The sequence below is a fragment of the Nansenia antarctica genome (assembly GCF_963989245.1).
Source record: "Nansenia antarctica genome assembly, chromosome: 20".
NCBI lineage: Eukaryota > Metazoa > Chordata > Actinopteri > Argentiniformes > Microstomatidae > Nansenia > Nansenia antarctica.
In genome coordinates, this window is record NC_137693.1 from 7,025,243 (window position 1) to 7,048,544 (window position 23,302).

General features: G+C 45.8%; 3 protein-coding genes across 3 annotated transcripts in view; all 3 read left to right on the forward strand.

Annotated features, from left to right (window-relative positions):
- Positions 1 to 2,341, forward strand: part of rap1gap2b (RAP1 GTPase activating protein 2b) — a gene marked incomplete at both ends in the record, with an annotated part of 32,447 nt that extends 30,106 nt beyond the window's left edge. The window contains 3 exons of the mRNA XM_080550053.1: positions 168 to 270; positions 402 to 472; positions 2,327 to 2,341. Of these exons, the coding sequence (XP_080406179.1) occupies positions 168 to 270; positions 402 to 472; positions 2,327 to 2,341 (189 nt within the window). The remainder of the gene's footprint in view (positions 1 to 167; positions 271 to 401; positions 473 to 2,326) is intronic.
- Positions 2,342 to 3,553: 1,212 nt separating this feature from the next.
- Positions 3,554 to 8,356, forward strand: ncbp3 (nuclear cap binding subunit 3; the record flags this gene model as incomplete). The annotated part of the gene is made up of 13 exons (XM_080550139.1): positions 3,554 to 3,745; positions 4,529 to 4,594; positions 4,730 to 4,835; positions 4,959 to 5,084; positions 5,322 to 5,459; positions 5,647 to 5,816; positions 5,952 to 6,057; positions 6,153 to 6,252; positions 6,429 to 6,538; positions 6,663 to 6,963; positions 7,271 to 7,470; positions 7,637 to 7,819; positions 8,061 to 8,356. The coding sequence occupies 13 exons, from the start codon at positions 3,554 to 3,556 to the stop codon at positions 8,354 to 8,356; spliced, it is 2,094 nt and encodes a 697-aa protein (XP_080406265.1).
- A 1,995-nt stretch (positions 8,357 to 10,351) lies between these two features.
- pcf11 (PCF11 cleavage and polyadenylation factor subunit) lies at positions 10,352 to 22,572 on the forward strand. The gene is made up of 16 exons (XM_080550054.1): positions 10,352 to 10,706; positions 12,893 to 13,018; positions 13,436 to 13,618; positions 13,822 to 14,055; positions 14,385 to 15,505; positions 15,804 to 15,981; positions 16,224 to 16,821; positions 17,729 to 19,200; positions 19,322 to 19,388; positions 19,658 to 19,798; positions 19,913 to 20,027; positions 20,403 to 20,586; positions 20,735 to 20,890; positions 21,247 to 21,339; positions 21,449 to 21,487; positions 21,600 to 22,572. The coding sequence occupies exons 1-16, from the start codon at positions 10,464 to 10,466 to the stop codon at positions 21,819 to 21,821; spliced, it is 5,172 nt and encodes a 1,723-aa protein (XP_080406180.1). The 5' UTR covers positions 10,352 to 10,463; the 3' UTR covers positions 21,822 to 22,572.
- The last annotated feature ends 730 nt before the right edge of the window (positions 22,573 to 23,302 follow it).

Sequence of the window (23,302 nt, forward strand, 5' to 3'; positions counted from 1 at the left end):
AGGTGTGTGAGTGTGTGAGAGAGAGAGAGAGAGAGAGAGAGCGAGTGAATGATGAAAAATGACGGTATTAGAAAAAGAGTATCTGTGTACATAACAAACTGTATACTATATCATGCTACCCCTTTCTCTTTTCCTCCTACTCTTCCTCCCAACATCTCTCTCTCCAGAACACTCTGGCGCCTTCACCCTTCCCCACGGTGGTTAGCCCCTCCCTCGCTGTAGAGGGTCAAAGTTCAGGAACCCCAGTCATCATGTGCCGTAGTCCCACAGGTAACCACACCCAGCCGATGAACACACTGACTCACCTGCCTCTACCAGTAACTCAGCTGGTACAAGATCCTTTATAAATGCTTGTTTTTTCATCATATGTCAATTTGTTTGTTTTTCTCTTTTTAACCAAGAATTCAAGAATAAGAACTCTCCCAGGTCCAACTTGAAGTTCCGTTTTGACAAGTTGAGCCACTCTACAACGGTAAGTGTTGTCTCTACATACTGTGTGTGTGTGTGTGTGTGTGTGTGTGTGTGTGTGTGTGTGTGAGTGTGTGTGTGTTTTGAACCTGTGTGTGAGTCACCAGCCTCTCTCTTTTCCACAGGGACAGTAGGTGATGGAAAAAGAAGGATGAGAGAAAGAAAATAATGGACAGAGGAAAGGAACCTTTTAGAGTCTCAACTGGATAAAAACATGAGGAAGCATCAAGATGGACAACAGTTGAGGAGACACACAGGCAGAGGAGGCTTGGTCTGCTCCCCCAACCAACACACACACACACACACACGCACACACACACACGCACACACACACACACACACACACACACACACACACACACACAGGCAATAACTGAGGAGGTGTAGAGGCAGAAAAGGCTTTGCTCCCCCAATGTACACTATCACACACACACACACACACACACACACCCACACACACACACAAACATACGCTTTCAATACATATACACTACAGAAAGAAAGAAGGTTGGAGACCCAGGAAAAGTTGTGCTCTGTCAAAGGGGGGACGGTTCTTGTATACGGCAATGGGGCTAAGGACGATCTTGGAAATGGAGAGACAGCTAATGCTTGCCATACAACTCTTTACAATCAATTGGACTCCCACAATGCAGGGATGATGAGATTCCATCAGGTGAAATAAAGGCCTGTTTTTGTTCTAAATATTCTAGTTCTATGTTCTAAAACAATTATCCCTGCAAAAGAAAGCAGTACATTCTACTGCATTGTGATGTCAAGTCCAAGGAAAACCGATAAAATGTATATTTTGCACTAAATGACACATACCTTTTGTGGATATTGCCCTGTGAATGATATTTATATGTGTCATGTTGCACATATTGATAATTAAAGAAATAGAGCACACAATAGTGATTTCTATTCACTCATCTAACTGCACTGAAAGCATGGAGTACTCACTTATTTTGTAATCATGCATCTGCCCTCACTAAATCTGATCTAATTTCCTGAATTAAGAAATTGTGTACAATTATTTTCATATAGAATATATATGTAAGATTATTGCCTCTGGATTCATATGTACAATGTACTGTATGTGGCTGTAAAATGAAGGACAATAGCTGTGAATGTTTTCTGTGTTAAGTGTTTCACACTTAAATGTAATTGTTCAGTAGTACTCTAGAGAACATCGTGTTGCCTGTGTTCTAACCTGGCTATGGGGAACCTCTGGACCCTAATTCACACTGTAGAGCCAAACCGAACTGAGCTGTACTGGGTTAGCCTGGTTATGAATCCATAATAGCTGCTGCAGCTGTGCTGGAAAAGATGATATCCACGCTAGCACAGTACACTTGAGGTTGGCCCTGCAGAGTGTAAAGCTCCAGGGTGTGCAGGCTTCGTTCTATCCTAGTACTGACACACTTGATTTCACTAATCATCAATTTTCTGCGGAAATTTGAAATGGGTATTATTACAAAATTAAACGGTACACACAAAAAAACGACACATTAGTACACAATTCACATCCATATTGTACAAGTTAGTATTAGGTTGGAACAAAAGCCTGCACGCTCTGTGGGTCCCAAGGAATAGACATGACATATTCATAAACAGTTGATGGGTTTCACTTTTACTGTTGTTTACTTTCAATTGTAAGGCTGTATTCCAAAGCACTGTTGAGAATGTCCTTTCTCTACAGTTAACCCCTAGTCCTAAATTATTTTAAATGTGTTATATTGGTTGCTGTCTTATTACGTTATGATTTAACATAAACGTGTACTTGCAGTATGTGCCAATGGATCATTTGCTGAATAAAAATGCAGGATTATTCTGTGTCTGCATTGTGTTGCTCTTGTCTCAGTTGACAATTCAATGAACTCAATACACAGAAGGAAACAGTGTGTTGTTCTATTGTAGAACACAGAGGACCCGTTTCAGTCAAATTCAGCCCGTCTGCTCTTGTTCTTAAAATGTATGATAGCTTTTGATTCATGATGACCTCCATAAAACCATGTTTACAGTGCCGTTGAATCATGCGGCGAAGAACGTTTTTGTTTGAATATCCCTGACGCGAGTTGCATTCAACAAGTCGTCTTACTAGCAGATTTCAACACAAGGTTGCCGAATACTGTCTCGTGTAGCATAAAATACAAAGCAATATTTTGCTTAGTACCAGTGGAGGCTCCTCCATAGAGATGGAGGAGGCCTGGCCTCCCCAATAATTTGAGAGAAGAGAGAGAGATTTAAAAAAGCAATAATTATATTTATTTTATTTATTTATTTAACAAAAAACATATTTTAAATGTTTTAATATTAATATTATTTTCCATGGCTAAAACCCAATATTGCAATTGTAAAGCACCTACAGGCCAGAATCCCTATCCGTTTCTATTGAGGGAGGCCAGGCCTCCCCCAGGAAAGTGGTTTCTCATAGAAGTCAATGTAATGCAATTTTTTTCATGGCAATATGTGATTGGCCAAATCACTGAAAATGGGTGGGCAAGGGAGGCCTGGCCTCACCATGCATTGAGTCCAGGACTGAAAGATTGACGTTTTGTTCGTCCAATCACATGAAGCCATTTTGAGAATTCGCCAGTCACTTCAGTCAAAGAAACACTCGCCATAGTGGCTACCTGTCAACTTGTCCTTTGCAGGACACGTCTAGAACACCCATGGCTATTATCCCTGAAAATAATAGCTCATTTGGCCAAATACTTTTGCTTGAAATGACCTCGGAAGTCGGCGAGATTCTGGCGCGATTTATACATCGAATAGGTAGACAACATTTAGGATTTATTGAACAGTTTTATTTTTAATGTAGTCGATTTCGTTTTATTACAAGTCAATTTAATATTCTTAAAAAAAATAAATCTTTCGCATGTATATATCGGAAGAGGTGGGACTTCAGTGCCCTTGTACAGAAAGGGAGTCCTTGCTTGGACCGTGTTGGTCAGAGTGGAGAGAACAGTTGCTCGGGCAGTTTACAACGCTGGTTCCGTTTCTAGCGGAGGAAGGACACGGTGCCTCTCCCACTTCCTGCTCGTGTTGACCAGAGGCAGAGCGCTAACCCTAACCACACCACACCACCATGGCGGCGGTAGGAAGTCTGCGGGTGTCCGTGAAGCCAGACAGCGGTTCCGACCGCTCAGAATCAGCCTCGGACTCCGACTCCGACCGGGATGCCCGCGATGGATGCCCTGAACCGATGGAGGTGGAGGAGGGCGAGCTTGACCCAGTGGAAGACATCCCCGTTAACCGGTCGCTGAAGGAACTGTTGCCGGTGAGTGAGTTAGTTAGGCCCTAACCCAGACCACGGTCTCGCGTACCCCTTAATGGGCCTTGGGGATGGTGCTGCCTGGGAGTGTTGCGTTCTAAGGCGTGCCGGGTTAAGCTAGCTACTGTTAGCTTAGTTTAGCTTGACAACATCCGCGTTTAGCTACACCCTGTCTGTTTCGGTTGCTGTTGTATTGTTTTGTGATATCTGTTCATATCTGTTCGTTTTCCTGCATTGAACGGCTGAAATTAGCTGCCTACGTCTGTCTATGCCTTAGATTCACCTAACGCAAATAGCTAGATTATAAACCTGTGCTAATGTTTGGCTCCATCATCCTGTTAGTTACCAAGACAAGAGGACTTACATCTCTGGAGATGTTCTGATGTCAGTGTTAGCATGGACTAACACACTTACACATCGCTAGATCTGTAACCATATGCTGGAAAAATATCATCACATAAAAATAAAAAGCAGGATATTTCATGACAGTGACAGTGAGCCAGCCCAGAAATGGCCACGTTAACTACAATGTACTTCAATTCAATCACGTATTATCCCCATTGTGTATTTAGGAGTTACAAAATGTAAAAAGTACAAACATTACCCTGACAAACATCACACATTTGACAAAAAAACTGAAACTGTTATAGTAGCTTGTCTTTCAGCCAGTGTTACCCAGGTTGTTCTCATAGCACGGTTGTCTCATAGTAAGGAATGTCATTTCTGAATACAGTGGTGTTTCCTTTTGCTAGATGGTGTGCCTATTCTTATGCACTGTGTTTTTTCCAGGACACAAGTCGGCGGTATGAGAACAAAGCCGGCACGTTTATCACTGGAATTGATGTCACGTCCAAGGTACGCAACTTCTGTTAGCGATTGGTCAAAACATTGGCACTCGTCTCTAGTATCACCAAACAGGGGAATGGTCAATCATGACCCCTGTAGTCCATCTTGACATTACCAAGTGTGTGTTTATGTTGTGTTTTATAGGAGGCAATTGAGGCGAAGGAGAAGAGAGCGAAGCGGTTCCATTTCTGTCCAGAAGACAACCAGGCTCAGAGGAATGTACAGCTGGACAGAGACACCATGAAGAAAGGTATAGCCTACTTAACAGTGACTCAGCACTGCCCTCCCATGTAAAAGCTCTCACCTCGGAAACCCCCATGTAAAGCAGCACTCAAGCTCATCCATTTGTTTTCTCTCTCTCTCTCCCTAACAGCTATCCCTACAGTGCGCTTAGAGGCGTTGTATGTGGCAGGTGTTGATGACATGAGCACCCAGGAAGTGTTTGGTTACTTTAAAGAGTACCCCCCAGCACACATTGAGTGGATCGATGACACCTCCTGTGAGTAGAGTACGCGCACGCACACACACACACACACACACACACACACACACACTGAGTGGTTAAATTGTTAAATCACAAGCCCTTTGTGATCTTGAACCCTTAATATTGGACATTTGATTTAAAGTGCATTTAAAAAAACAAAACAAGGACACTGTAAAGCAAAAGAAGAAAAATAAACAAGAACAATTAAAGGTCGAGTCTTTCACAGTAACGATTTGACAACATTGTTTACAGGTAACGTTGTGTGGCTAGATGATGTCACTTCCACCCGGGCTCTCATCAACACCAGCCGCATGCCTGACCCAGAGGTGGTTGCCACGGAGACGGACGACAGCGCCAAAGACCCGGATCAACCTGTCCAGGAGAACAGGGGTTAGTGTCTGGCACATGTGTCTGTGTCCTTATACTGTACATTTAGTTTGTTTGCGTGTATAAGATGATGTTTTGGCTTATGTCATTCTATGTGTCTGTGTGGTCAGTTTCTCTCGGTCAGAGAGTGTGTTTTTCAACAGGAATATGTACCTGATGTTTTTCTCTAAGAGCTGTTTGCTTTACTCAGCCCGTAGAAGCCGAAGCTCTGATGATGACGACGACGACGATGACAATGAAGAAGAGGGAGAGGTGGAGGAGGAAGAGGAGGAGACTGTGAAGGAGAAGAACAGTGAGGAGAGTGAAGGGAAAGCCAGCGAAGGAGAGACAGAGAAAAAAACAGAACCCGAGACTACCCAGGTGAGAGAGAGAGTGAGTGTGCGTGTGCGTGTGCATTCAACGTCTTTAAATACACGTGGTGGCGTATGTTTTCTGTCTCGGGTATCTTTTGCGTGTGTGTATTCTGGTTGCCTGAGTGTTGTATGTGTGTTTCAGGTGGACTTGTCTCAGGCAGAGACAGAGTCTCTGCTACGGAATGAACTACGGCCAGCGACCAAACCCTTCAAAGGCAACAAACTCTTCCTGAGGCATGCCACACATGGTAAAAAGACACACTTCACACACACTTTGAAAATGGATTTGATGTGTAAAGTACAGTACAGTTTGACTGACTGCAGATGTTTGCTTGCCTTCTAGATGACAAGAAGGAACTTGGAGCGGCGAGGCGAAGTCGATATTACATGAAGTATGGCAACCCAAACTATGGAGGCATGAGGGGCATTCTCAGCAACTCCTGGTAGGAACTACGTTGCTTATTTCAGTCCAAAATGGTTCTATATTGATATACTTATCCTTAACATGGACTTTCAGCTAATTGACTGGAAGGGGTTTTAATTATCTTGATTTGATAGACAATTAAAATTGTGAGCTACCAAGACTAAATGTGCCCCCCCCCCCCTCTCTCTCACACAGGAAGAAGCGATTCCACACACGCAGAGTTCAGCGAGATGTTATCAAGACCAAGAAACCCCTTATAGGAGACAGCATGGGACACACACCGCCCTATACCCACAGGCACTCTGGTAAGAACACCCACACACACCTACAGGTCTACAATGTCTGTGTATCATCCTGTTGCTTTTGGTTTAGATTAATCTGAGTCGAGTCAATGCTCTCACTTCCTCTGCTTTGCCTTTCTCTCTCCAGCTGACCTGGTGAACCTGCCAGAGGAGCCTATTGAGGAGGAGGAGGAGGAGGAGGAAGAGTGCGAGGAGGACATGGACTCAGATGACAGGGTGGTTGAGTACAAGGAGAAGGGGGAGAAGGGGGCTGCGGTACGTGTGGGGGGTCTGCGGAGTCGGGGGGCTAGGTCCCCATCAGTTTCTTCAGACTCGGATGAGATGGACTATGACCTGGAGCTGAAGATGATCTCCATCCCATCCCCTAAAAAAAGCATGAAGATGACCATGTACGCCGACGAGGTCGAGACCAACCTCAAGAGCATACGGTGGGTGGCCTCTTCCTGGAACACAGTTGCATTTACTATGTTTCTTCCTCTGGAGCTGGGGAGAGGCAGAGATAATCGTATCAGTAACTACACTGTAAAGCACTTGAGTTAAAAAAAATAGGTTATATAATATGTTGTTTAATAATATGTTGTTCCTTTCTTTTGTTTGGCAGTTTGAGCTGGAACATCTAATGTAGTTTGTGTACGGGACCCTCCAATAGCTCTCTAGACGCCGGAGCTTTGGCCGATATAGGATGATGGTTGATGATGGTATTTGATGGTTGATGTTTTCCCTTACGATGTTCAGGCACTCTGTGCGGAGTGACAGTAGCTCGGGCAGTGGTGTCCGGAACCGGATTGGCAGCAGCGGAGGAGGAGGATCATCAGTAGGTGGGACCAAAAGTGTGGCAGAAAAAGTGACAGACGTGAGGCAACTGCTTGAGGAGAAGAGACAGGGGCTCACCCAAAATAGACACCGCCCTCCTGTGGCCACCACTGGAAAGACAGGTCAGTCTAATTTAGTTTAGTAAGACTTTATTTAACCCACATGGGGGCAATTGTACTTTGCAAAGCAGTGGGATTGTGGGTTACAGAACAGTACCTCCTACTCTTCTGATGATCTAATTCATGTAGGCTAAGTTACACTATATATTTGTTGTTTGTGTGTCTGTAGACGTGAGGCAGCGATTAGGGAAGAGGGCTTATTCCCCCGAGAGACGACGGTCATCCTCCCCAGTCACCCTCAGAGACTCGCCCCCTCCCAGAGAGCCAACCACGGATGTGCACAGCCGACTGGGCACGGTCAAACAAGACGCCCGTGGCCTCTACTCCGATACGTCCAAAGACAGGAAAACTGGTACTGGCAGAAAGCAACAGACATGCATGTCTCAGCACACCAACAGACCTACATCTCTCCATTTTCTAATGCCGATTTCTAGTAGCAGACATAATGTGAATTACTTTTGTGTGGCAAAAACGACAAATGATTCCTAGCTATTTCCTGTCAATAGTCATTGCTTGGTTGATAAAGCACTGATGAAACCCATGTTCTTGGACCTCTTCTCATATCCCTTCCCTGACATTCTCTCTTCTTGCAGGTCGTTTGTGGAGCAGACTCGGACCCTCTCAAAAGGACCAGACACAGGAGCGTAAACCGTCCAGTCGAGGAGCGAGCTCGACCAGCGCCAGGGTGGCAGGACGGGGGGGAGAGAAGGGCGATGAGGGTGAAGATGTAGAGGAGGATGACTCTGCGCTCCAGCAGGTGTGGGGGGCCCTGATCAAACAGAAGGAGCAGCAGACCCACAAGATGAAGAAGAGTCGCCTGGACAACCTGCCCTCCCTACAAATCGAGATCAGCCGAGACAGCAGTAATGGATCTGACTCGGACTCCTGAGAGAAAGTGGGGGAGAGTGGGAGAGGAGGGAGAGAAGATGGGGGGGGGGGGGGGGGGGGGCAGAGAGGGGTTGGAGAATGTGTGGGGGTAAGGGAGAAGGATGGCAGAAAAGGTGACCATCACCACCTCTATCCCTCTCATCTTACCCCACTCTATGGAGAGCACTCTTTTGACTGTTACGGGCCACCATATGATTTCAAACGGGAGGTTTTTAAAACAGGTTGAAGAGGCAGATTCTTCAAAAAGAGAAATGAGAAAAGAAAGCTGGCAAGTGATATAGAGATGTGCTCTAATGTTAGTCAGGGCATTTTCTGTTTGAGTCACATCTTAGCGGCCCATAGGAGTCGTGTTCTGATCACACAAGTTGGTCATGCGACTTTTCACCTTCTGATACACATCAAGTAATATTCAATTGAGCAATATAATTTAAGTGTATTCCCCTTGTGAAGTCAACTGCAGAACTGTGATGATGAGAGACTGAGGCAGATACTGAGCTAGCTTGCTCTGTGTGGAGCCATACACTGTATCGTATGTGATATCTATGTGTGAGTGACTTTGAACAACACTATTTGGTTTGTGGCGTTTTTGTTCCTTTGTTGCAAAAGCTGGGGCCATAGACTGCACTCAACGAATCAATTCTCTACTGAAAGGTTTTGTACCGTCTGACTGTTGGTATTCTGTGCAAATGGCCAATCTGAAATTACTATTAGCTATATTATTCCACATGGAATAGCCTACATTCCCAGATCAGAAATAAAAAGAGAATTTTTGTAACTACTTGTGTTATGATTCATTGTAAACCTTTATTTGAATACGACACAATTCTAACCTGGGGAAGATGTGCAGTAGAGTGGCCAATTTTGCAAATTCACCCATAGTGGTGAGAGCCTAGCTTTTTTTCCAGCTTGTCTTGTAGCATAGAGACTGCAACCACAACATTATTTAGGCCTAGGGGACACTATAAACGTCTGAACAAAGCTCAATCAGAGGCTAGTATGAAGGGGTCATCTGTGATAGGTCATCGGCTGCAACCTGACACCTGTCCTTGACCTGTTCCACTCTAGGACCAGTAATAGAGCAGGAAAGATCATCACTGATCCCTCCCACCCTGGTCACCACCTCTTCCAAAGTCTCCCATCTGGAAAAAGGTTCCAGTCTATCACGCCACCTGAACAGTTTCTTCCCTGTGGCAGCCCCCAGCCTCTCATTGACTCTCTCCACTCCCCCCCCTCACGCAAGCCACACACTCACACACACACACAACTGACAATGTAATCTATATTAGTTTTACATAGTCTAATTTAGTCTTATTGCGCTACTGCTCATTTCTGTCATTGTCTTTTTAAACATTTGTTTTTTGTTGTTTTTTATTATATTGCTGTCTGTCTCTATGTCTTATGCACCAACCACACCAAGTCAATTTCCTGTACATGCGAATATACTTAGCAATAAAAAATGATTCTGATTCTGATCAATGGGTTCGAAACCGAATCAGTGGGACAGTGGAAAACGAAACCGTGGTTGTCAATAATGTGTTGTTGCTTTGAGTCCCTGAAACTGAATGGCTTTCCTCAACAAAAGGGTAGATCATGAGTTAGCTTAACACTGCCTGTCAACAGCCTTTTAACCAGGTAGCCCACACAACACAAACACATCACCTAAACATAAATATCCCATTAAATAATGTGTTAAGGAACAACAGCTTTAGTTCTAAATGGAAAAGCAGTAAGACAACATGGCATGTGGCTTTGCTTTGGCATGATTCGTAAGAACGTGCATGTGTATAAGTATAGCGTACTCTTTTGTTAAAATATTATGCAATACATTTGACTTTGATTGGCTAACATGAGTTGTCAATAACGCTTTTGACCAATGACAGTAAAGGGAAGGGGCGGGGAAACATGCGCACGCGAGTCGAACTAGCCAACGGAAGGACAGTGACGTCAGCCGTATATAAACTAATTTCGTATGACGCGCCAGTCGGTCGAGTTGAGTTGCGGCAGCCATCTTCTAGCAGGAACGGTGGAAACGTTGATTATCGATGTAACGGCGAAAACGGACGAATTCCTCTCGAATTGGGAACATAAATCAGAACCTAAGGTGTTCCATGGACTGCCTGGTGATAAATGGTTATGTAAGAGATAATATCGGCTTAGTATTTCACCGATCGCAGATCGCCAAGATGGACGACGAGGCGGCGAGAGAAGACGCCTGCCGAGAGTACCAGTCCTCGCTGGAAGACTTGACATTCAACAGCAAACCTCACATCAACATGCTGACCATTCTGGCAGAGGAGAATCTGCACTTCGCCAAGGATATCGTGGCAATAATCGAAGCTCAAATCACCAAGGTTTTTATGAATATAGAATTACAGAATTTTCAATTTCAGCTACTACTAAAAAACGTCGACTGAAGAAGGCCTTGTTAGCTGACGTTAGCCCGTAGTGACAGTTAGGCAGCTATGAGCAGCTTGAAACAGCTGGTCATCATGACAACATGGCGGCTACACTGTGTAGTTAAAGCGCTGTGCTTAAAGAAAGCCCACCTTTTAGACTGACTACGGCAAAGAAAGCCCACCTTTTAGACTGACTACGGTAAAGAAGGCCCACCTTTTAGACTGATTACGGTAAAGAAAGCCCACATAGTCAGCAGTATGCCAATTAGTTTCGTTGATATCGTTATAGCCTTCATATTTATTGACTTTGTTTTATTCGTGTAAGATTGATTGATCGATTGATTTGTAGACTTAGCTAGTTAACAAAAGGTAGTCCACACAGGAGGCTTAGCTACTAACAGTACAGTTGTGATGTTAACGAGGATTAGTTGGAATTGTGTAACATGATGATGGGTGTAGTTAGTAAACCACTTCCTCATTTGTGTAGTTAGTAATAAGCCGATAAGCAGTTGATGGTAGTTTAGATTTAACTTGTTGGGTCAAGGAGTAGTCTCCTTTTTGACTATTGACAAGCGAGACTAACGTTAGTCAAGATGCCACAAGTTTTGACTGCTGCACACGTGGTATCGGCCTTATAATGTTGGTCACTAAGCAAAGCTATCACTATACATATTTGCCCATGTCTACTTGCGATAACGTGACGACAATATAATGTAGGCTAGGTGACGTTACTTGCAAAGCGATCGTTTTATTTTAGCTTTTTTAACTTGCACTGATGGCTAGATAAATGAAAATACTGCTTTGAAGTAATAGCCAACGTTAGTTTAAATATAAGTGGCTAAGAGCCAGTGTCCACGCTCTCTTGGCTGTGCTTTGAAATAGCGTCTTCAACCCAGTCAGACAGAATTCCCTCAATCACATTTGAACATAATCGAAACGTTTCGTTGGTGATTCTTGTAGTGAAGTTCACTGGTCAATCTTTAATTTTGACTGATCAGCCATATCGATTTTGATCTAGTTGTCGAGTGAATTAAAACATTTGAATTTTGAAATGTCATAATAAATTTGGTGAAATGTGATAATAAAAAATATGAAATGTGTTTTTTGTCTTTTTTATTTCCCAGTGTAATTTATTGGTACGAATCTCTGGTCATTGCCTAAATGGTGTAAATTCAGTGTTTGATCAGTGTGATCATTGTCACTCAATAGAATTAAGCATTGTCTATTTACATGGCAGTGTCTCCTATGTGCCTAATATTGATTACCCCAGCGTTTTATTGACATGTGATTTGGGTTACGTGTCATTGTGAACCCTGACCACTTAAAAGTTGAGTCCCTCTAGCCATTGGCATTTGTTGTCACATACAATCCTCCAGAGTTATTTTCCACCTTGCAATTTCAATTTTAAAATGCAAGAAAAACAAATCTTCTGTCAACTTCCCCTAATAGGTATCCTATTTTTTTTCTAAAAGGGAACTTATACTTCTCAAAATGGACTGTTCCAGAACTTACCCCCTCAGTGGGATGATATAACTAAATGACTTTATACACTAAAACGGTAAAGGTACAAAGAGTGTGGCCTCTAAGCTACGCACACTCTTTGGAGGTAATTTAAAAAGTTTCCTGCAAAAGAACATTGCTGGTGGATGGATCATATTTTTCACCTTTTTGCTGCTGTCAATGCAAGACACCATCATAGCCTATTGGTTATAGGTGCACAAGATACTTTCTACAGTGTTTTGATCCTGAAAGAAGAGAGACTTAATTTTTATTTTTGGGGAATATTGCCCTTTTCCTTTTGGATCTTTTTAACACAGCCTGTTCCTCTAAATCCGCCCTCCTAAGACCGTGCATTGCACAACATTTTTGTGATTTTTATGTGACTGATGCATCTTTTTGCAGCTGCCTGCATGACATACCCTTTTATTATTTTAACCTTTTTTGTTCCAATCTCACAACATGGAGCAGACAATTTTTCCCCTTTTTTTTTTTTTTTTTTTTTTGTGGATATGATTTTTCCAACTTGGTTACAAATTACCTTTTGTATTGTATGATGTTTACTTTGTGTGATGCTTTTAACAATTGAACTGTTGATTTAACCCCTGTTGTTTTCTAAACTTGTCAGTTTTCTATTACCCTAGGCCCCAACTGCGGAGAAGCTTCCAGTTTTGTACTTAGTGGATTCCATAGTGAAGAATGTTGGAGGCGAATACCTTGCGGTGTTTGCTAAAAACCTAGTCACTTCATTTATATGTGTTTTTGAAAAGGTATATACTACTTTCTTATTTTTGGCATTCTTGAGGATTAATAAGCACTTTTTAAATTAGCTGCATAATGTTTCTCTCACTCTGTTGCTTGCTTGTTATGTGTAAGCTTTTGTTAATGCAATTATGCATTTTTGCTAATAAAAGGGCCTGGTTGTGTGTGAGTCCCCTTTTGATTTGGGGAAGAGCTTGATTTTTAAACTGTCTTTCGGATGAATTGTGATTTCAGTGTTAAAATCATGTTTAGTAAAATGTTAAACAATTGTGTATTCTTAAAGAAAAGTTATTGGTACACTTGAACCACATTTTGAGTATTCAAATATAAAGTTTACTGAACATTAAAGTATTTTGAAAGCAGAATGTTCTTGTGAATACAGTAGGATTTTGAGCTGTGGTCCAAGCTGTGTCCTCTCTTTGTAGGTGGATGAGAACATTAGGAAAAGTCTGTTCAAATTACGCTCCACCTGGGATGAGATATTCCCGCTGAAGAAACTCTATGCTCTCGACGTGCGGGTGAACTCCCACGATCCAGCCTGGCCCATCAAACCACTGCCACCTAATGTGAACGCCAGCATTCATGTGAACCCCAAGTTTTTAAAACAGGTAGGTGTGTGTGTGCGTGCGTGCGTGCACCACTCAGGGAAGGATATACTGTGCTCAAATGTGAACCCCATCTTTTACTGTGCCATCACCCTTTTAACAACCCCTACACCTTAGAAACGGCAACAACCCTTTTTCTTTACCTGTTTCTATTAACACCCCTGCACCTTAGAAACGGCAACAACCCTAGTTGTATTTTTCTTCAGCAGGAGGAGGTGGTCTCTCCGAGGGCCAGCACCCCTCAGCCTGTCACCCCAGCCCCTGCCAAACAGACTCCCCCTACTGTGAGCGAGAAGAACATCACCCAGGAGCAGGTGATCAGGCAGCAGCTGCTGGCCAAGCAGAAACAGCTCCTGGAGTTGCAGCAGAAAAAGATTGAGCTGGAGCTGGAGCAGACCAAAGCACAGCTGGTGAGACTAATTCACTCAATCACATTTCGATTTGCATTAGTGCTTATCAACGCATGCCCTGTTCAAACTGAGAATATATGCGTAATTAACACAAATTGAAATGTGTATTAATATGATTTCCTTTTACTCAAGTCTCTTTATTGTGATGTCATTTTGGTAAAGCAGATTTGAATTTCAGTTTTAAGTTTATTGTTACATCCCATTATACAAATATAAGAGTTCCAATTCTTAGGCTTCAGTTCCTCAACATTGTAGCAACAAGAGAAATAAAGTGGCAGTATTTATGAAAGATGAAATGGGCAATAAGGCAAGAGAAATAAAGTGGCTTATCCAAATCTTATAATCCTATTCTGTTTCAGGCTGCAAATGTAGTATTGCCCCCAACCCCTCCCGCAGTCAGTGCGCCAGCCCTCCATACAACAGTGCCAAAGGCCACTCCGTCTGCCCCGGTCTTCAAGCCCTGGATCCCTCCTCACTCTGACAGCAAACCCCCCACCCGAGACCCCCGTCTCAACCGGACGGGCCCGCCGGTCCCCCAAGCCAAAGAGCAGGCCAGCAGTAAGAAGGACAGCCATGTCATGGGAGTGCGTCCACACACACCAGAGAAAAGACTGACAGAGAGGCCTGGAAGGCCCGAGAGAACCAGGCCGTCCAAGAAGGACCCGGCGGAGGAGAAGCCCAAATCTAAGTCTCCGTCACCCATGGGTAAAGGTGTCCTGGGGAAGAGCAAGCACTCTGAACCCGAAAATGTGAAGTCGGCAGAGGCCAGCAAGAAAGACCCCAGGCTGCGGAAGCACCTCCACGAGAAGGCTGACCAAAAAGAGGAAGAGGTGAAGGAGAAGAAGAGATGCACTGAGAAGAAGGAGAGGGAAGAGCCTGTGAAGGCGATGGAGACCCAGAGGTCCCAGTCCCAGACCCCGAGGGGGAAGGAGAGGGAGGAGCCTGTGAAGGCGATGGAGACCCAGAGGTCCCAGTCCCAGACCCCGAGGGGGAAGCTGTCTAACGGCTCTGTGGGTAAACACGACCGCAGCGAGGTGCCGGAGAAAATGGAGTTCAAGGTCGGCGGAAACGCCCGGACCAATGCCAGGAAACGCTCCCGCTCGCGCTCCCGATCCCACTCCCCCGCAGTGCACTCCCCAAAGAGGAAGGACAGGAGGTCACCCAAGAACAGAGACAGGAGCGACTCCTCTTCTCCCCCGCCTCTTCACAAACCCGGGAAAGGAAGGTCGTCGGGTGGCAAGCACTCGCACGCAGACAACTTCCCCCCGCACGGGGGAACCCCCAGAGAGGAGAAGGTCACGCCCAAGAAGAGCCCCTCCTCTGAGCCCAGGAGACCCAAGAGACCAACCGAGGAGAGGCAGGCTGAGGTCAAGGACTCGCACTCCCCCCGCATTTCATCCTCCCCTCGCGCCCCCACAGAGGGCAAAGACACTAAGGAGAACACCCACCGCTGGAGGAGCGGATGGGAGGAGAACAAACAGTGAGTAGATGGATGTATTGACGTGTAGTTAACTGTGCTAAAACACTTTCCGTTTGTGTCGTCTCAGGGCTTATCTGAGCAGTTTCATGTGGTCTCTCTGAATCAGAACCCTCATCACACCCTCTGTTCAGTTCAACTTTATTTAACCAGTGACATGTAAACAATCAGTGAACTTTATTAAACCAGGATACTCTACTCAGTAACATTGTCACTGCTTTCCAGGGAGTCCTGGGAAAAGCTGTGTGGTTGTTGTGTCTGTTGTGAAGTTCCTTCCTAACCACTACTTTTGCTCCCTCAGCCTAAAGCTGTCAACCGAGCCTTATGGGAAACCTGGCCCCCAGAGACCAAGGGCGCACTCGAGCGGCCAGAGGCCCACCACCCCTCGCACCCCCAAACCACACCGCCTCAGTGTCGACGCCAACCTGCAGATACCAGACGTGCTCAACTCTGCCAGCAAGAGGGACCTGCTCAGAAAGGTATGCTAGTCAGACATATCAGCTGTTTTTGTAGTTTTTTGTCATAACTGAATTGTGTAATCAGCTCAGACATATAGGTCAACAGCAGGATGACATTTAGCCTATTTTGACTTTTTTTTTTATCTACAGTTAGCTTTGCATTTTATTGTCAGATAACATAACTAAAGGGGTGTTCTCCAGCAGTACCCCTGTTTCCCTGAGTTGCTACTTATCTTTCCTCCTCCCCCCCCGTATTCCTACAGGCCAGTAAACGGCTGGAGAGCGGAGAGATCTCTCACGACGACTTCCTGAACGTGGCCCATCAGATCAAACAGCTGTTCCAGTACCAGGAGGAGAAGCAGCGCTCGGACTCCTGGGAAGGTTCCAGCGAGGACGGCCTTGGCCCGTTCCCCGCCAAGAAGAAGCCCCTCCTCGCCACCCCTCCGCTGGCGCAGCAGGACGGCTTCTCGGACGCGGAGCTCACCTACTACGAGCACAAGTCCAAGCTGAGACGGACCCAGGTGCAGCAGCAGCAGCGGGCGGCGGGCGAGGCCTGGGACGAGGAGAGCCAGGAGGACGAGGGCGTCCCGGGGGAACCTGCGGCGGTGCGAGTGGTGGGGGAAGACCCCGGAGCCAAGGCTGGGGGTAGCAGGGCCGCTACGCACCCTTCGCCCCTCAAGTTCCCCAGGTTGCCCAGAGAGCGGCTCGCCAAAGAGCCGGTGGAGGAAGAGCCCGCCCCGGCCCAGAAGGTGATGGAGTACAGTCACGGTCTGGAGTTCCCCAAGCTCAAATCGTTGCCCGGCCTCAGGTTCAGGAGGAGGGCCGACCCCAGAGAAACCAGCGCGACCGAAAGGCTCAAAGGTATGTGGGAATTCAGGTGTTGTGGTATGAGACGTGTATGTTTTGTGTCAAGTTGTCACTATTTTTGTTTGTTGTTGCGCGTGGATGGTTTCCTCTTTGTTATGTGTTTTGTGATGCTCACTATTGCTGACTTTATTTTTATTTTTTTGTTGTTTTGTGTGTTCATGGTTTCTTCTTTGTATAATATGTTTTGTGTGGACCCCAGGAAGAGTAGCTGATGTTTTGCATCACATAATGGGGATCCTACTCAAATCAAATCAAACACTATACACTCACCGGCCACTTTATTAGGTACACCTTGCTAGTACCAGGTTGGACCCCCTCTTTTGCCTTCAGAACTGCCGTAATTCCTCGTGGCATAGATTCAACAAGGTGCTGGAAACATTCCTCAGAGATTTTGGTCCATATTGACATTAAAGCATCACACAGTTGCTGAAGATTTGTGCCAAGAATATATCCCCCACACCAGTACACCACCGCCACCATTTTCGCCCAGAGAACTGCCCAGAGAACTGCCGCTCACTGGATATCTTCTCTGTTTCTGACCATTCTCTGTAAACCCTAGAGAATTTGTGTGGGAAAACCCCAGTAGATCAGCACTTTGTGAAATAATCAAAACAGCCCGCCTGGCACCAACACCCGTGCCACGTTCAAAGTCACTTAAATCACCTTTCTTTCTTGACCATGCCTGATGAGTTACTGCCACATGTTTGCCTGATTAGATATTTGCGTTAACGTCCAGTTGAAAAGGTGTACCTAATAAAGTGTCCAGTGAGTGTATATTGGGTGCATGCAAATTGGACCTTGACCGTATAATAAATATTGTCTACTCTGCATGTCTTAGGACCCACAGTGGCCACTGACCTGATCCTGATTCATGTTTGTGTTTGGACTTTTTTTCCACCAGGAGGTGAAAGAGAACGGAACTCCCCGCTCAGCGAGCGCAATCAACGGTATGACGAGAGGGAGGAGCCGAAGAGCGGCTACGACACGCCACGGCGATATGGTGGGGTACCTGATGCTCGTAACGATGACCCACGCAAGCGCGACAGGCTCCCTCCCAAGCCTGGCCCGGTTCTCCGGAACTCTCAGAGTCCCGTCAACCTGGAGGGAGCGGTGAGGAAGTCCCCGGTACCGGGATACGAGCGGGAGCGCCTCTCCCCCCTGGAGAAGCTCGATACCGGAGAGCAAAGCCCCATCCCCAGGTTCGAGAGCCCCAACAGCGAACACTCTGATGACGGACCTATAGTCCTGGAGGCTCCCCTTCCCCCCAGACCCCTCCACAGAGGTCCCCTCCCCTCCGCCCGCCTACACAGCGACTCCCCAGGACACACCCCCCCTCACGTCCCAGACGGGGTGCAGAGAGCAGGACCTCCCTCCCGCTACGACGGCCCCCCGCATAAGGGCCCCCAGTCTGGCTACGACAGCCCTCACATAGGTCAGCCCGGGAGACCACCTCACAATGTAGGGGGTCGTTACGAGCCTGGCTCTGGGCACGGCAGGTATGACGGACCTGGGGGACCCCAGGGCCCCACCAGGTACGACAGCCCACATCCACAGGGTCCTGGAAGATTTGAGGGACCCCCTCACAATACCGGTCCAGAGAGGTTTGATGGACCTGGAAGATTCGATGGGCCACCAATGGCCCCTGGTCCAATAAGAGGAGGCCCGCTTCAGCAGGGCTCGGGGCGCTACGACGGTCCTATGGGTCAGCAACCACCAGGGAGGTTTGACGGGCACGGTCCAGGTCCAGGTCCAGGTCCAGGTCCGATGCGCTTTGACGGCCCCATGCAGTCGAACCGTTTCGACGGGCCAATGAGGTTTGACAACTCCCACATGCAGCCGGGTCCAGCGAGGTTCGACGGGCCGATGAGGTTCCAGCAAGGTCCTATGCGCTTCGACGGCCCTCAGAACCAGCCGGGTCCGATGCGTTTCGACGGGCCGGTGAACAACTCTGCCCCCATCCGCTTTGACTCCCCGGGCCAGCCCGGACCCATGAGGTATGACATGCCTCACCAAGGCCTGCCTCGCTTCGACTGCCCCCCCGGCCAGCAAGGCCCTCCGCGATACTGCCCCCCCCCACCCAACATGCAGGTCCCCTACACCCCGACCAACCCCGGCGGCCCGCAGCCAACCAACTTCAACATGCCCAACCAACGCTTCCCAGAGCCTCACAACGCTCAGTTTGGCGGCGCTCCGCAGCCGTTCCCCGGGCAACAGAACATGTCCCAGGGGGCTACCTTCAACGTGCCGCCTGGAGGTCCACAGTCGGGATTCCCCAACTCAGGGTACGGCCAGCCTGGTCCTCCCTTCTACACTCCTGGCGCTCCCGTTGGAAACATGAACGCTCCTTCACCAGCAGGGAACATGCAAGCACCGGTGAGCCCCTTTATAGTTTTTACGTTTCCCCCGCCGTAATAATGGTAATGCATTTGTTAAACAGTTTATGTTATTGAATGTGTTGATCTTTGGGCTAAAATGTCTGCCCTTGTTTTTCCAGATGAACATGTTGTCTAACATGGGGCAGCCCTTCCTCCTACCAAACACTGTGCCTTTCATCCAACCAGGTAAGTTGCTTTTCACTGTTTGTCTGAGAGCTTTCATGTGTTCTGAATTCACTCGTTTATCCAAATTGTAGGCGGGAAAGGGAGGCTCTATACCGTGTTAGTCATCAACTGCTATTGCAGTTTTTGTTAAAAAAAAGATTAGAAATGAGATAATCAAATCAATCATTTATCCTATTGAGTAGTCCTTTATATATTTATCGGGGGGGGGGGGGGGGTATTGATGATTGATGGATTGATCAGTTGATTGATGGTCGACATCTCTGTTGCAGCTCCTCAGTTCCCTCCCCCGGAGAGTCACTTTGGCCAGGTGGACGTAAACGACCTGCTGTCCAAGCTCATGTCCACTGGGATCATCCCCTCTGGGCCCCCCAAACCCACCCCCACAGACACCACAGCACCCAGTGGCACAGGTAAGCCCCCCCCACATAACTCAGTATGCTGTCATCACAGGTTTTTTGCGATTGTGGTTGTGAACTTCCTGCTATCATGTGTTTAATGTGTTTGCGTACCATCATCTGTTGCAGAGTCGACGGCCACCCCTCCGGCCCCTCCCGTGGTGGAGGAAGAGGAGGAGGAGGAGCAGGAGGAGGACGAAAGCATCCCAGACCTCACTGGCTTCGTCATCGAGGACATGAAACAGTAAGTTCACTCTCTAGTCAACTAGTGTAATGTTGTGTTGTAATGTTTTTACTTTATTTTTATTCTTATTATTAACAGCATTTTGTATATGTATATCTTTTTAAATTATTATTATTCCATTGTTGATTAGAACTCTATTGTATCTTAGTCATTTGTATTAGTATATCCTGTTTCCCTATTGTCTTGTTACCCTTCCCCCAGGGACTACAGATGAAAATGAGCTCTGAGCTATATCTGACGCGATATATGTATTTTGCATTGTCCCTGTCAAATAAACTAATAAACAAACTCTCCATGAAAAAAAAAAATGTAAAAAATGGAGATGAGTGAAAGTGATCTTTATCCTGACCCGTTATCGTTGCCCTCCTCCGGCAGGCGGTACGACAGTGTGGTGACTAAGCTCTACACGGGGATCCAGTGCTACTCGTGTGGCATGCGCTTCACAGCCTCGCAGACGGACGTGTACGCCGACCATCTAGACTGGCACTACAGATTGAACCGCTCGGAGAAGGACATCAGCAAGAAGGTCACCCACCGCCGCTGGTACTACAGCCTCACGGTGAGATACATACCGATACGCGCACACACGCGCACAACACACATTCTGTGACGCGCACACAAACTTGTCGGTACTACATCCTCAATGTTAGACTCCTATTCTCACCTTCTCCCACTCACGTCCCTCCTCCCCCTCCCCCCTCTCTCAGGATTGGATAGAGTTTGAGGAGATCGCCGATCTGGAGGAGCGGGCCAAGAGCACGTTCTTTGAGAAGGTGAACGAGGAAGTGGTGCAGAAAACACAGGAAGCAGCCAAGGAGAAGGAGTTCCAGAGCGTCAAAGCAGCTGCCGATGTGGTGGATGAGGTGAGTTGGACGAGCGTTGTGACCGGACACAACACACATTCTGTGTAAGGGCTTGTTGGGCTAGTGGCTAAAACTGTGTCTAAAGGTTGTTGTATATATTGTGTGACTACCTCAAGTCACCAAGGATACAGATTTTCGGCTGCAACACAGTTCAACAACACTGCTTTGTGTAGCTATTCCCAGGCCCATGTATTTGATTGTATAACATGTTAATTATGGGGTGTAGAAGCTGCAGCCCTTTCATGTCGCTGTAGTCTAACTCAATACAAGTAATGTTGGAGAAGATATTGATGAGGAACTGTATACGGTAGAGTGAAGCGGGATTGTGATATCCCCCCCTCTGCTTGTCTCTGTAGACGTGTGAGATCTGTCAGGAGCAGTTTGAGATGTACTGGGAGGAGGAGGAAGAGGAGTGGCACCTGAGGGACGCCATCCGCGCAGACGAAAAGGTGAGACAGAGATCTACCTCTCCTTGCAAAGATCACCCTTTTAGGTTGCTGAAACTTCCAACTGTAAACACATATCCGGTAACGTGCTGTTTTCCTTTTCTTTCCACAGACATATCATCCTTCGTGTTATGAAGATTACAACAAAAATGTAAGTTAACAGTAGACAGCAATGTCTGAGTCAAATGAAGTCGAATTAATGATTTGATCTTATTTTGTTTACATTTCTTGATTTCAAATGTGTTTCTCCCTTTCCCCCCCAGACGTCCTCTTTTCTGGACTACACCCCCTCCCCCATCGGGCTGCTGACAGAGAACCCTCTGACCGCCTTCATAAAGCATGAGGTTGATGAGGAGGAGGAGGCTGCTTCCTGTTGCGCTGTTGTCAAACAGGAAGTGGCGGCTGACAGCAGTGAGCCCCAGAATGTGAAGGAAGAGATTCAGGTTAAGACGGAGGGAGAAACACAAATGAGTGCAATTTCCTAATGCTGCTTTCCTTTTCCTCTTTTATTGGCTGCTCACAGCCCTCCATTTGTTTCTTAAGGAAGAGATATTTTTATATTCATCTGAGGCGGGGCCCTCAGATAGCCATACTTTGAATACATTTTTGTATTTGAAATCTGCCTGTGAATTTCAGGTGTTTTTGCTGTGTGAATGAATGCTGAACTGAAACTTGTACATTGCAAAAATATGAACTTTGGGGAAAAGATGTATGTAAAGATTTAATTTATAAATAAAGCTATTTTTGGTATTCTTTGTGTAATATTGATAAAGGGTGTACTTTAGAATCCCAGAAGATTGCTTTAAGCGTTTTTCCTTTCCTCAAAGTGAAAATAATTTGAAAATAATTTGTACAAAACAACGTTTATTTGATTAATGTGGCTTCTGAACTAGCCCAAGTAGCTGGTGGTTTATGATAGAAGCAGTTTATTTAAACTTATTGATGGTTGTGTTTACAAAAGGTAAGGAATATTCCAACCATTTCTCTTAGCTGTTGTGTACATAAGACTTAAACTAATAAACTAATGTTTATACAGATTTATCTGTGATCCTGCTTTCTAATTGCATCGAGTTGAAATTCTAAACGTTATTTTCAGGGTTTCTTTTTTGCAGAGGTTTCAAAAAGCTATTTTTCTTCGTAATACTGGATATTCAATAAAACAAATCTGAAATGGTGTTTGTGTTTGTGTGAACAGTGATTGGTGTGAGTTTCTGTATTGCGCTCCCTGACTCCCCAACCCCCTTACATAGGAGTTAAGTTGTCACCGCTGCTTGAATTCTAAATAAACGGTAATGGAATTAAAGTGTCTGTTTCTTGTCTTTATTTACTGAATTATATTTCTACTCAATGCCAGATAGTGCCAGGGAATACAATACATGGAGTGTTTGATGAGACACTGAGGTGTCTGGCCCCTTAATCTTGTTAAGACTACATGTAAGGAATGTAGCTGTATGAGATTCATGACATGGATAATGTACAGAGCAGTATGAATGAATGGACTTTATTGTCATTGCTACAGTACAGGTACCAAACAATGACATTTAGGAGGGGTGGCTCCCCTGGTGTTAGGAAAGGAAAAAAAAAAAACTTTTAGAAAAAGAATAAACAGTATTGTGTCAATGAAAGTTTTTCCCATCGGGGGACAGTGTATCCTGTCTTAACTCTGGCCTGTTGGTACTAGTTTGCATTCTGTTTCCCAAACAATGGTTGAAGATTGAACTGAACTGGATTGTTTTGGGGGTACAGACAATGCTTCACATGTAATGTCCCTTTTAAAACTACATTTTTGTCAAAGGTCTGAGTCGTATAGTCCTCACATTTTATCTACTGTGTTCCCACTTCCATATTGGAGCCTCTACTTCGCATTCCTCTCAATCCATCAGAGCCAAAACAGTCAAGAGGGTCTGTGTTCCATGAGGGTCATCGCAGATTCTAGATATTGACATAGCCTACATGTGTGGATTGA

What these genes read in the sequence shown, in the direction of transcription:
- pcf11 (XM_080550054.1), top strand. Translation starts at nt 10,464, where the DNA reads ATGGACTGCCTGGTGATAAATGGTTATGTAAGAGATAATATCGGCTTA. An exon ending in CGCGACCGAAAGGCTCAAAG is followed by an intron (nt 16,822 to 17,728) that starts GTATGTGGGAAT and finishes TTTTTCCACCAG; the next exon opens with GAGGTGAAAGAGAACGGAAC. An exon ending in GCTGGTACTACAGCCTCACG is followed by an intron (nt 20,587 to 20,734) that starts GTGAGATACATA and finishes CCCCTCTCTCAG; the next exon opens with GATTGGATAGAGTTTGAGGA.